At 49.1% G+C, this 12,999-nt stretch overlaps 1 protein-coding gene across 1 annotated transcript; it reads right to left on the bottom strand.

The window, feature by feature from the left end:
- Positions 1 to 2,297: 2,297 nt before the first annotated feature.
- Positions 2,298 to 12,715, bottom strand: KLHL40 (kelch like family member 40). Its single transcript, XM_082285086.1, has 6 exons — positions 11,410 to 12,715; positions 7,801 to 7,961; positions 6,292 to 6,399; positions 5,006 to 5,191; positions 4,286 to 4,432; positions 2,298 to 3,492 (listed from the first exon to the last, which is right to left on the bottom strand). Exons 1-6 carry the CDS (start codon positions 12,547 to 12,549, stop codon positions 3,381 to 3,383), a joined length of 1,854 nt encoding a protein of 617 aa, XP_082141212.1. The 5' UTR covers positions 12,550 to 12,715; the 3' UTR covers positions 2,298 to 3,380.
- Positions 12,716 to 12,999: the final 284 nt, after the last annotated feature.

The following is a 12,999-nucleotide window of genomic DNA, read 5'->3' as shown; positions in this document are numbered from 1 at the left end:
AGCAGTCAGAGACGGGGAGGATGAGCTTCCTATGGAATGTTGACTGCTGCCACTGCTTCGCATGTATAGGCTCCGTGCTGGGTTTGGTGGGAGGTGTGTGTGTATGTGTGAGACAACTTGACTGTTGTGGGGCCAACAAAAAAAGAGCTTTTCAGGGAAGGGTGATGAGTGGATAAAAGAAGGGATTCAGTGCTTACAGCCCTGGGGTAAGGACTGAGCTCCTGGTCCTACTGGCTCCATCAGGTTTGTGTGAACTCTGAGTAGGGTCTCTCTGATCTCCTCTGTTGGCAGTGGAGAAACCAAGGAGCACACCCAAAAGCACCCAGTGCCTTGATTAGTTTAAAATGGAACAGGGGGAACCTCACCAACAATATCAGCATGGATATTGGGAAGATAATAAAAGAAGAGATAGTTTTCCTCAGCCTTTGGATGTAGTCTTTGCCACTGCCATTATCTGTAAGGGGACCTGAGCCACCAGAGCTGCTGCATTTGAGCCAGGAAAACACCAGGCAGCAGTGAGAAGTGATGCCTCTCAGCATTCCTGGTGGCAGCTCTTACCTGTGATGGCCTTTGGACTGACGCAGCTTCTTGGAGAGGTGGAAGAGCATCCTCAGGCCAGACTTTCACTCGGTGATGTCCAACTTTGCTGCCGTCCTCAGACCAACATGCTGAGATATGGTTCTTGTTGTTCAAGCAACGGGATATTTCAAGTTCTTCTGGGTCTTTTTATACAACAGCTTTTCTTCTTTTATGGTTTCCTGCCCTGTGCCAGTGGTGGCATCTCCACAGCTTTATAATGGACGTGAACCACATGGGAGCACCAAACTCCAGTTTATTTGAGACTTCTGGAGCCTGTATCAGGGGCCACATCACAACAACTCATGGAAGGTCAGCAACATTCTCCTGCTGGCTTCAAAAAGTCCAAAATTCCTCCAGGAGAGCCAAGAAATGTGGCAGGAAGTGAATGGGGATTAACCCTCTCTTAGGGTCGTCAACAACTTTCCAGTCTGCATTCAGCAAGAGGAGCTGAAGCAAAGGTCACGGAATCACAGAATCGTTAAGGCTGGAAAATAACTCTGAGACCGTTGAGTCAACCTTTGACCAATCACCACCTTGTCAACCAGACCAGAGCACTGAGTGCAACTCCCACTCATTCCTTGAACACTTCCAGGGATGGTGGTGGTGGAGGCAGGAGGTGGAATCCTGACACTGCAATACATGACTTTTAAAAATAGTAATTCTATGCAGGGATTTTTTTTTATTATTTTCTTAATTTTTCTTTTTTTCTTTTCTGCCAGAAGCTATTTGGAAGATTCATCTTTAATTAGCTTGGGAATTGTCTACATGAATTTCTGCAGAGCTGGGCAGAAAGTGTTTATTTCTTTTCAGTGCATTTTTCACACATTTGATTGTTTCAAAGATTTTTATTCCTTTTTTTTTTTCAAGCTACTTTGTGACAGCCAGTCACCTTGGATTTCTTTTTCTTCTGAAAATATTTCATTACTGTTCTGATGTGATTGTCCTCTAAGGAGTTTATCCTGTAACTTTTTAAATCCTTCAAATGAAACCAGGACTGGTTCTTTTACTCGCCCTGAATTCTTTTTCCTTCCAAACGTGTTTTAGTTCCTCCACAACTGCATTTTGATCTAGATGAATCAGCCAGGTATGATTTATGATACCAGAATTTTCATACCACTGTGAGGCAATTATTTTGCAATGTTTGCATTTGTTCTTTCTAAAAATTATCATTGATTATCACCCCTGTTAGTGGTACTAAGGCATCATAGAATCAGAGAATTGTTAACGTTGGAAAAGACCTTTAATCTCAACAAGTCCAACCACCAACCCAGCACCAGCACCGTGTTCACCACTAAACCATGTCCCTAAGTGCCACATCCACATGTTTTTTGAACACTTCCAGTGATGGTGACTCCATCCCTGGAACTCCACTGCCTCTTCCAGTGCTTTACAACCCTTTCTGTGAAAGAATGCATCTTAATATCCAATCTAAACCTCCCCTGGCACAACTTGAGGCTGTTTCCTCTCGTCCTGACACTGTAGGCATCCAGCTTTCTTCTAGTCCTGGGTAAACTCTTAGTTGTGGTATCCATGGGGAAGAGCTGTAAGGATATGAATCCTAAAATGTCAGCACTCAAATGGGAGAAAATCAGAATAAACGTTGGGGCTCTCCATGGGGCTGTTTTGCTCTGTGTGTCCATCACAACTTGCGCTTGGTCCTTGTCTTTGGTTGCTGTGAAGGATCAGTTTCAGCTCTATAAACGTGCAAACACAGGGGATTTCCTTTGGAATAGTAACATTTATTTTTAAACAAACCACTGGTCAGATGGTGTGGGCATCAGGAGATTTCTGCTCTAACAGATCTTTGTCCTGCTGCCAGTAGAGTTCTATCAAAACTTCATTATTGACAACTTTAAAATAAATATGCATTTTTCCTCAGTCAGAAGCTCTCCTTGAGCCAAACACATCTGAGATCTCCTTAGCAAAGTAAAATACTCTTTAAAAAAAAAAAAGTCTGAACATTAAAAATAAGAGAAACAGCAAAAATATAAAACCTTTCCCTAAAAAACAGGTTTTTCCATCCATAGGTGAGGACATTGTGATCTGTGATTGAAGATGAGAAGCCCAAAAGGCTGGAGATGAGCACACATGGCCTCCCCTGTCCAGCTCTCCCCCTTCCCTACCCTACAACTTGCACGACTCCTCCCCTGTTGAGACTCAGCTCCCGGCCTCTCATCACTCCAAAGTCAAGGTGGAGGCAAAGAACTAAGATTATTTGCTTTCCATTTCAATTTCCAAAGCCCTTCTGTTGCTCATATGATCTTTTCTTTTAACTTCACCCAGGAACTCCAAATTCCATCAGGTCTCCCCTGTACCACTTGACTTTGACCCTTCCTTCTCCTCTCCAAGGAACACCATGCTCACAGACACCTTAGGTGAGGAAATACTCTGTAGAACCCTTTCCCTGGGGAATGTCAACCTAGGCCCCACTTTCTGCTTCCACTCTTTGCTGGGGAGGTCCAACTGCAGTTGAAAAGATGGTGAAAACATGGAGAAAGAAGTGAAAAAATGTATGATCTATTTGTCCTGTCTCCTGGGACTGGAATAACTAATTTTTCCGTGCTTCTCAGTCTTCCCCAGCTCCTTGCAGGCTCCAGATCCCCTCTCCAATTGCCTTGTGAGCACCTTCAAGTTCCCAGAGGTTTTCCAGACACACTCTCCTCTTTCCCACTTCTACAAAAAACTGCCAATCACAGATGCAATGTCCTGCACAGTGTCCAGATGCCACATCTCTCATAAGCATCTCCCCATCTCCCCCCATCCCTCCTTGCCCCAGACCCCCATGAAAAGAAGACCAATCACTACATCTTCGTTAGGCGCAGAACATTGAGGCGCACGGGAAGGAACGTGGCACCGGAGGCGTACTGGATTTCCCGGAGAACCCCTTCCCACTTCTTCTGCTCCTCATCATACCTGGGGAGAGGCAGACAGGCAGTTACACTGAGGAAAAGACTCCTGTCCCTCCCTCCAGCTGCTCTCCATAGTGGTGGGAACCCTGGTGTGATGTCCCACTGGAGATATTTGGGCACAAGAATCTATGGGAGCTGCACAGAGACTTTCAGCCCTGGTGTGCTCTGGTTTGGGGGAACCTGGATATCAGCATGTGGTCTTGCAGGGGAGGGGATATTTTTCCTCTAGGAAAGGGGTTGATGGCACCAAGGTGGAACATCCACAGTAAAGGACAGCAGGATCCTGCTGAGGGTGCCAGAGCACTGATGTGAGGGACAGGAGCAGCCAACACTGCATTAGCAGCTGTCACAAAGTGCTTTCATCCCACTCCTCTCACATGTAAGTCTTTCTGCTTCCCAGCCCAGACTCTCTGCTTCCCATCCAGGCCTATCTGCCTCCCAGCCCGAGCAGTGGCTGTTCCCAGGGGGAGGAAGCATCATACAGATGCTGCTCCACACCAAAGGGGAGGCTGGAACCAGCTCCAGGCAAAATGTCAACACACAACAAAGCCAAAGGAGCAGGTTTTCCCTGGTCTGCTGCTGTTTGAGGCTGGGAGAGATCACTGAAGCACTAATGTGCTCTCCAGCAGAGCACTGGGCAGACTTCCCACCAGGTGACCCTGCGCTGAGCCTGCAGCCTCATGCTGGGGTGACAAAATCCATCTCACACTGACGGCATCAAAAAAGAGAGAAATTATCCATTTCATCACTGACATCCCTCCCACGCTCCCTTGGACAGCCCTGGGGAAGATCATCACCTCCAAACATCGTTCAGCTCTGTTGGCACCAGCTCTCCCGACTCTGTCTCCACTGTGGCAAACCCCCCGAGCAGGTAGAGCACCCCGGACAGGCTGACCAGGCTGACGGAGCTGCGCTCCTGAGGGAACTCAGTGAAGGTGTCCCACCTGCCACGTTGAGAGAGGGGACAAGTTAGAGCACCCTGGCCACCCCCACAGTGAGGATGGCCTCAAATGAGGATTCAGCTACTGAGCTCACTAGTGACAGATTCAGTAGTGCAAGTCTAGGTGGGATGGGAACATTCGCTGGCTGTTTTTAGGGGCAGCTGTTTCCATCATCATTGTTTAAGTTTGTTTTGAGCATGTGGACCAGTATGTCCCAGTGCTGGGACTGCAGCTGCAAGAGCCACCCAAAATCAGAGCATTTATTGTGTTGGGTGAAGCTCTCAGGGAACTCAAGGACTGCACCAGTGGGTGGAACCACTTTGAGGATGAACCTGAGGTGATCCACAGCCCAACCACAGTGACATTGGTGATGCCCAGCTCTCTGAGGAACCATAGAATCCTAGAATGGCTTGAGTTGGAAGGGACCTTAAAGATTATCCAGTTCCAACTCCCCTGCCATGGCCATATAAACTGGAGGAACTGACATCAGGAGTCACAAACAAACTCCAGAACGGCTGGAAATTGCTGACTGTACACCTGCAGCTACTACTTGTGTAACCACAACTCAGGACGTACTTGTTGGTGGCAATGTCGTAGACCTCCACCGAGTTGGTCAAACCGGAGTCGGTCACACCGGCTGCCACGTAGATTTTGTCCTTGTGCACGGCAGCTCCGAACAAGGAGCGGGCGGTTTTCATGGGAGCCATCTCCTTCCACTCAAACTTGGCTGGGTTGTAGACATACATCTTCTTCAGGCACTTCCTGGAGGAAAATGAGAGGGAAAAAGGAGCCTCGGTCGCCTGCCAAGGGGTGGTTTTGCACTGCAGGGGTTTGGGGGTGTCTGCTGGGGAAAATGGGGGGTGTCTAGGGAGGATTTTGCTCCTCCACATCGGCATGAGTGGAGGAACACAACCTTTGTTGTGTTGGGTGTGCACCCAATGATGTCCATGCCTGGAGTCACCACTTGTGTGTGTAACACATCCCTCCTGCTGTGCCCACTGTGGATAGGAGCCCTGAAAGCTCAGCTTTGTGCTCATGCACCTAGATATGGGTCCATGTAACCAGCAGCCTCTCAGGAGCTCTCACATCCATTGTTTTAGTGCTCCTGATCCACTGTGATGCTGCAAAATATCCTCAGTGACGTCCCTGTCCCCAGGTCAGCAGCGTGAGGTGTGAATATATGCATGTTCACACCTTTCAGACCATAACCCTTCCCAAGCAGGACCAATCTTTGCTGGATTGTGGAATGTTTGCTCTGCAAACACTCACATTTGTGCCCTGCAAGGCAGCCACTGTGACGCTCCTGAGAGGCTTTTCCTGCTGAGCACATCTCCTGCAGGAGGGCAGGATGGGGTCAGGGGGAATGAGGATTTTCCCTCCTGTTGCAAATACACGTCTGGATTTGGCTGTTGTGACCACTCTGCTCCACAAGTCCAAGACAGGAGACCCTAAAAGTGAAGGGGCTTCTCGCTCGTCAGTGCCTCTCCCAATCTGTGTGACATTTACTTTTTTGTGAGCAAACGGGAACACAGAATGTTTTGATTTGGAAGGATCTTCAAAGACCATCTCATTCCAATCCCCATGGGCAGGGCCACCTTCCACTAGACCAGTTTTCCTTAAAGCCCCTTCCAGCATGCCACCAGGGATGGGGCAATACATTCTTTCTCCTGTAAGGACACTGCCACCTTCCTGATGTCCCTGTTGGCCTCCTAAGGTTTTGGAAAGGGCTGCAGGCACAAAGGTGAGCTGGGAAGGAAAGATCCACATCTCCCAGCCCATCCAGCCCTCCTTAAACCATGTTGAGGAGGTACCAAGCCTGCACTCCCACTGGTTTGGGGATTTTCTCTTGCTTTTTGACTTACTTGTCACTTCCTTTGCCCCCGATGACGTAGACAAGATCCTTGTGTGATACCACTGCATGGCCATAGACTGCGTAGGGAAGGGGATCGGCCTCGCCCCACTTGAAGGACCTGGCTCAGAGAAAGATGGGAAGCAAAAGGATTTGTCGCTTGCTGGGTGACAGTTAGAGGAGATGGCATTTCCCAGCCTAGAGGGGAGCACGGGGTTGGACTCAATCTCAAAAACACAAGGTCTGCAATGAGACAGGCTCATCCAGTAAATTTTGTGATCCTAAAAAAAAGTTGACAATAAAATAAGCAGAATATTTATGCTAATAGCTATTATTTTCTTGAGGTCTTCAGGTAGGTGTAGGGAGGGAGCAATAATTTCCCCTTGAACCTCCTTTTCTCCAAGCTGAGACCCCCTCCCAGCTCCTTCAGCTGCTCCTGGTGCTCCAGACCCTTCCCCAGCTCTGTTCCCTTCTCTGGGATCCCTCCAGCCCCTCAATGTCCTTCTTGTCATGAGAGCCCCAAAACTGGGCACAGGATTTGAGGTGCAGCCTCACCAGTGCCCAGCACAAAGGAAGAAAGATTTCCCTGGTCCTGCTGGCCACCGTCCTGCTGATACATCCAGGATGCCACTGGCCTTCTTGGCCACCTGGGCACACAGCTGGCTCATGTTCAGCCACTGTCCATCAGAATAATGCTGGAATAATATCAACCAAATAAAACCAGAGATAAAGTGATGCTGATCACATCTCTACCAGCTGCAAATTGACACTCAAACCGCCCCATGAGCACTTAGTGGGGGCAGACAAATTCTTTCCCAGAGTCTGCAGGGGCAGATAAATGCCCTGTTCTGTGGGAATGGAACTGGTTTCAAATCTCTGCCTATAAAACAGGCTTGGAAGCACACACAGCTAAATATAGACCAAGCAAAGGCTTGTTGATGCCTGCTGCTCTGTCTCTTTGGGGCACAGAGCAGCAGGCTTTGGAAGTTTCTGTCTCCTGAGAGCAGAACAGGATGGTGCCTTTTAATAAAGCTCATGAGCTAGCATGGGTCAGAGCCCATTGTCCAAAAATAATCAGATATTGAGCCTGATATCAATCAGGATGAGCCGTTCTGTGACACATCTGAAAATTTTAAAAACAAGCTTTTCTGTTCAAACCTCTTTTGGTGAGACTACAGTGAATGTCACTGAACCTTTAATCAATGGGCAAGAGCAGAAGGTTTAGCAGAAGGAAAAATTCCTCTGTACATGTCTCACATGAACATCTACTGATATCAGTCCCAGATAACAAAATATTCCCACAAAGGCTTCCATCTCCAGGAGACTCAATAAACAGAGCAGCTGGAGTGAGGCAGCTCAGAGCCCCAGGGCACAGCTCGAGACAGTCCCAGCATCCAGATACAGAGTTCAAGCCCTTCTCCCAAACCTTTTGACCCCTGGAGAGCTGGAGTCACTTTGCATGGCAGCTGCTCCACCTTCTCCTCTAACCCCCTCCCGCCCCACACTCGCACTGAGCACTCACAGCCGGTCGTAGCACAGGACCGAATCCAAGGTCTTCTCTCCCTCCTTCAGTTCCTTCCCTCCAACCACAAAAATTGAGTTTTCTGCCTCTCCCAGGCCGAAGAGGCAGCGAGGGGAGGGCAGCGGGGGCATCCCCAGCCAGTCTGCATCCAGATGGTCATACTGGAAGGGAACATATGGTCATTAGTTTGTGCTCACCATGCCCATTTGGTTAGCAAAAGTCAGGGTCCAGAGGACAAGGGTGAAGTCTGTCCCCATGTGCAGCTTGGTCACCCCAGCAGCACTCTGTGCAATATTCCTGTGGCTGTGCCTTTGTCACCTGGAGCAGGATGGGAGATCTGAGGGCAAACCCAAGCCACATATTGTATGATAAACATTTTATGACAAGGCATATGAGCAGAGATGGGTCTGCAGCAACATGATATGCTCTATTCATCAAAGCCTGGACTTTATAGAATCACATTAAAGCTGGAAAATCTCTCTGTGATCATTGGGTCCAGTCTTTGACTAATCACCACCTTGTCAAATAAATCATGGTGTTAAGTGCCTCCTCTGGTCATTTCTTGAGCACCTCCAGGGATGGTGACTCCACCAGTTCCCTGGACAGCCCATCTCAATGCCTGAACACCTTTCCAGTGAAAAAATTCTCCATGATATCTGACCTGAATTTCTCTTTGTGCAGCTGGAGGCCTTGTCCTCTTGTCTTATCACTGGTTGCCTGGGAGAAGAGGCCAACCCCCACCTGGCTACAGCCTCCTTTTAGGGAGGTGTAGAGGGGGATAAGCTTTCTCTCGAGTCTCCCTTCAAAAATTGGAACTATGAACAAGCTTGGTCATCTTTGGGTGACAGACTTCCATGATGGACTTACAATGGATTTTTCCTGGGACTGGAGGAGGGAAGCATTTCAGTCTTGGAAATTTTCCTGAACCTTTTCATATGTAGAACACCTCACAGTGCTTCATCCTGATATTCTCCCTCTCTGCCAGGTAACAGGGTGGTGCCAGCAATGTTGGCTACACAGATAAAGTGTGCCAGACCCATCTGACAGATGAGCAAGCTGCTGGATCAGACCACCGAATCCTTGGACATCCGTAGATCAAGGCAATGCCTCATCTCCCACCAGAAAAAAGAAAGAATCTGAGACTGAGGACTCTGAGAACTGTGGCTTAATGGGAACTGGGGCAAAAAAAAATTAATGTAGCTTGATAGAGGAGGGAGGGATGTCTTGCAGCCAATTTAGTGGGACTGCAGGATGAGCTGTGACGCAGCATTGCCTGGGAGCACTGTTTGCCGTGGGCTCAGGCCAAGGAGCTCCAGCCTCATGGGTTGGCTCCAAAGACTCAGCCTCAGCTGGGTGCCTGTGGTTTTTGTCTCTTTGTAAGCTGTGGTCCACATATGTGTTATTTATAGTGCGACCCTGAGCAGTTCAGTCATCAGGATAGTTCCTGCTTCTTGATGGATTCAGCATTGTTTTCGAGTCATAAATCTTTCAAGTGACAAAGAAAGGATACCCTTTTTCCATCTGAAATGTCAATGGAATCATTTTGCTCCTGCCAAAATCTGCAAGGCCTCTGGGATTTATCAGCATTTTTATATTTTGGTGCCTGTTCTTAAATCTAAATTATCCCTGACCTAGCGGTCCTGACTTCAGCAGGGAGAATGTGAAATTTGGGAGGATAGAAACAGTCAGAAGGTGTAGGGAGCTGCAGCACAGTGGTTCAAGAGCTTGTCATCAAGGTGCGCATCTAACTATGTCATTTCAGCTGAAAAAAAGGGCTCAAAACTTCTCTTGCTCGTACAACAACCATGAGCTACAAAATGACACTGATGTAATAAATTAAACATTTGCAAACTGATGGCACTCTCCAGCCCCAGGACTTGTCTGCTTCTCACAAGCACAAGTGACACAGTGAGGTGTGGAAGGATCACTGTCCCCTTCTTGTGGGGGAGAGCTAAAAATGACCTCACGATGCTCAAGGCATTTACCACTGAGTCAGTGCAAACTGGGAGCTGAATAGAGAAATCTTGCTGTTTGCAGTTTAGAACCACAGAGTGCTTTGGGAGGAAGGATCTCCAAAGGTCTTTCATCCAACCCCCATGTTCAAAGGGGCACAGAGTTGGAGAAGATTGGAGGGCTTTCTGCAGTCAAATATTAAATGTTTCCAAGGAATGTTTCCAGTGTTGCCCCACCCCTGGAAGTGTCCAAGGCCAGGCTGGATGGAGCTCTGAGCAACTTGGTGTAGTGGAAGGTATCCCTGCTCATGGCAGGGGTTTGGAACTAGATGATCTTCAAGGTCCCTCCCAACCTAGGCCATTCTATGATTCTATGGATGTTCTGTGACCTCTCTGGACCCTGCTCCACCTCTGCTGGGAAGATTGATCTTTAGCCACAGGTTTGGGCTGAATGAATCTGCCTGCTCTGCACAGGTGGGGTTGGACACATCTCTGTCATCATGGATTGTCCAGTGTGAAAGGCTGTGTCTCAAACAGGACACCCCCAGCACTTCCACAGTTTCCCCACTCCCTCCTGCTTCTCATTCCCTGGACTTCACCTGGCCTGCACAACCTCCTGCCCCTTTCCAGGTGAGGACAAACATGGTCCCTGCATGGTATGCAGCCGTACTGATGAGGGCAAGGAGGCATCAGGGCTCTGTGTCTCAACTTGACAACCACCCTCATTTTATCCTTTCTGCCTGGAGATGTTATTGTTTTCCCCAGAAGATGTGAGCCTGGGACACGTTATTGTTTCTTCCCAGAAGACTTGAGCCATGGAGAAAAACAAAAAAAGTATTTCTGGGTATGGGAGGAAGAACAGAGGATTTACTGGATTCCTCGGGGTCAGCAGGAAGGGTAGGCGCCTTGCCTTAGCTGTCTACAGGGAAAGACATCTGGGCTACAGCCCAAGCTGGGGCTCAGATTGCCTGTGCAGCTCAATCCAGCCACAGTTCGGTCACTGCTGAGCTAGAACAGCCACTTTCCCTGAGGATTATCCCCAAAGACACCACATGGTGGTTTCTCCCTCTCAGGATGGAAATGGCTGAGGCACAGACTCTGAGCTGGAACAAATCCATCTCCAGGGGCAGGAACAGCCCTAGGAATGGGACACATGTTGGGAGGCAGGACATGCCCTGTGTCCTTGGGGTGTTCGCTCTGTGGCTGCAGCTGCTGCTGCTGCTGCTGCTCCTTTTTTGGCACCCGGCAGCTTCACCCTTGGGTTTTGCTGGGGTTCGTAACCAGGGAACACAGGAGATGCAAAGCAGAACCTGGGTCTGATGCCACAAACCTCCCAGTTTGTGAGCACTATGGCAGCCAGGGCTGGGCCAAATTCACTGTTCTAAACAATCCTCCATTCAGAACTTGGATCAGGAAGGCTCATTCCTATTTCTTACTCCTTCAAACCTTCTTCTTCAACTACCAGAACCACCCCTCAGTGGCATCTGCCTTAAAAATAAAGGGAGAAGAACCTCTAGTAAAGCAATTCAGATGCTTCTCCTTCATTTACAACTTTCATTTTAACATCATGTGACCAAAAATATTACTGGCTTCACATGGAAGCTAAAGCCTCGTGATGCTCCCAAGTGGTAAAAGAAACAAAAGATAAAGGTAGTACCTGTAGGAAGTAGGAGCTCATGGGATCCTCTTTGTTGTCTTCATTGTAGTATACGCCTCCAACAATGAAGATCTGATTCTCTTTGGTCACCAGACTGATGTGGTTCTTCGGGATTTGAGTAGACAGGGAGGCAAAATAGCACTCATTGGCATTGGGGTCATAGGCCACTGCCCCACTGTCGCTCACCATGAAAATAAGGTCCTGGAGGAACATCCCAAAGCGCATCGTGTCATTCAGGATCCCAGGGAGAGCCTCCTCCTCTGTATCTTCATCTACTGCTCCATTGACAACATTCTCCTTCGCTTGATTCTCACTGTTCTTCTTCACTTTCCTCTTCTTCACCACCGTGAATTTGCCTTTCTGGGCATCCTTCACCATCTGCAGCTTCTTGAGCAGCTCCGGGCTGGACTTGACCATGGTGTGCTTCTCCACGTGGTCCGTGATGTAGTTGTTGGGCATGAGGCGGAAGCGGATGCTTTCAAAGATGACGGGCAAGGCCTTCTGTCGGCTCTCACGGTCCTTGGTCCCCACCCACTTCATCACCACCTCAAAGACACTCTCCTCCTTCTCGATGTTGAGGGAGTCGCTGGAGATGATGGCAATCAGCTCGTCGGGGGAGAGCTGGTAGAACTCCTCGTCCCGCGAGACCAGCGCGAAGCGGTCACAGATGAAATCCCGGGCGGCCACGGCCAGCCGGGCGCAATCCAGCATCAATCCCAGCCGGAAGATGGCCAGGCAGTTGCTGAGGCAGAGCCGCTTCTGCAGGAAGGACACGCACACGGTGAAGATGGAGGGGATCTGGAACATGTTGGCCACGGAGAAGATGTCCTGCACGTTCTGCTCGGTGATCTCCAGCTCGGAGGTGTAGATGTAATGGAGGATCTTGCCCATGACGTCTGGATCAACATCTTCCAAGCTGACTTCCCTCTTCTTGCTCTCTTCCATGTCTGAAAGGAACATCGCCCGGAAATACGGGCTGCAGGCTGCCAGCACCAGCCGATGGCAGGGAAACTCCTTCCCTTTGACTTTTAAGACACAATCCAGAAACTTATTGTGGTCCAACATGTCTTTGAGTCCATCTTGGAGAAGAGTTTGCTGGTAGAGACGCAACTCTTCCACTTGATCAAGAGGCAAACCCATGGTGACGAGTAACCTCTCGTCGTTTTCCGCAATCCTTCTTTTATGGCTAAATATTGGTGGCTATATCTATAACTGACTGAGGAAACTTGCTCAAAGCAGGGCTCGCAGCCTCGCGGGCTCCCAGACCGCCGGCACACTGGGAATGTGAAACGCTCGCTACGCTCCCAGCTGTCTGTGTACTTCAGTTTCCAGCTCGGGGCTTTATATATAGACACAGCGCTGCAGAGCTTAAGGAATCCATACTGCAGCATGTGTAAGCCGATCACCCTTTAATATGACACATTGGACAAGGAGGAAGGGAGGGGGCAGGGGGAGCAGCTGTAATTCCAGCCTCAGTAATTCAGGAAGGGTCTGTCAGCTCATGAGTCACCACGGGGGGAGCAGGAGGTTTCACCGCCGTGACACCACAGGGGACGCGTGCGACCCGTGGGCTTGGGAAGCGGCCTCTGG

The sequence above is a fragment of the Coloeus monedula genome (assembly GCF_965178545.1).
Source record: "Coloeus monedula genome assembly, chromosome: 1".
Taxonomy (NCBI): domain Eukaryota; kingdom Metazoa; phylum Chordata; class Aves; order Passeriformes; family Corvidae; genus Coloeus; species Coloeus monedula.
The sequence above is the reverse complement of the archived record's forward strand: the minus strand, read 5'-3'. Positions and strand labels throughout refer to the sequence as shown.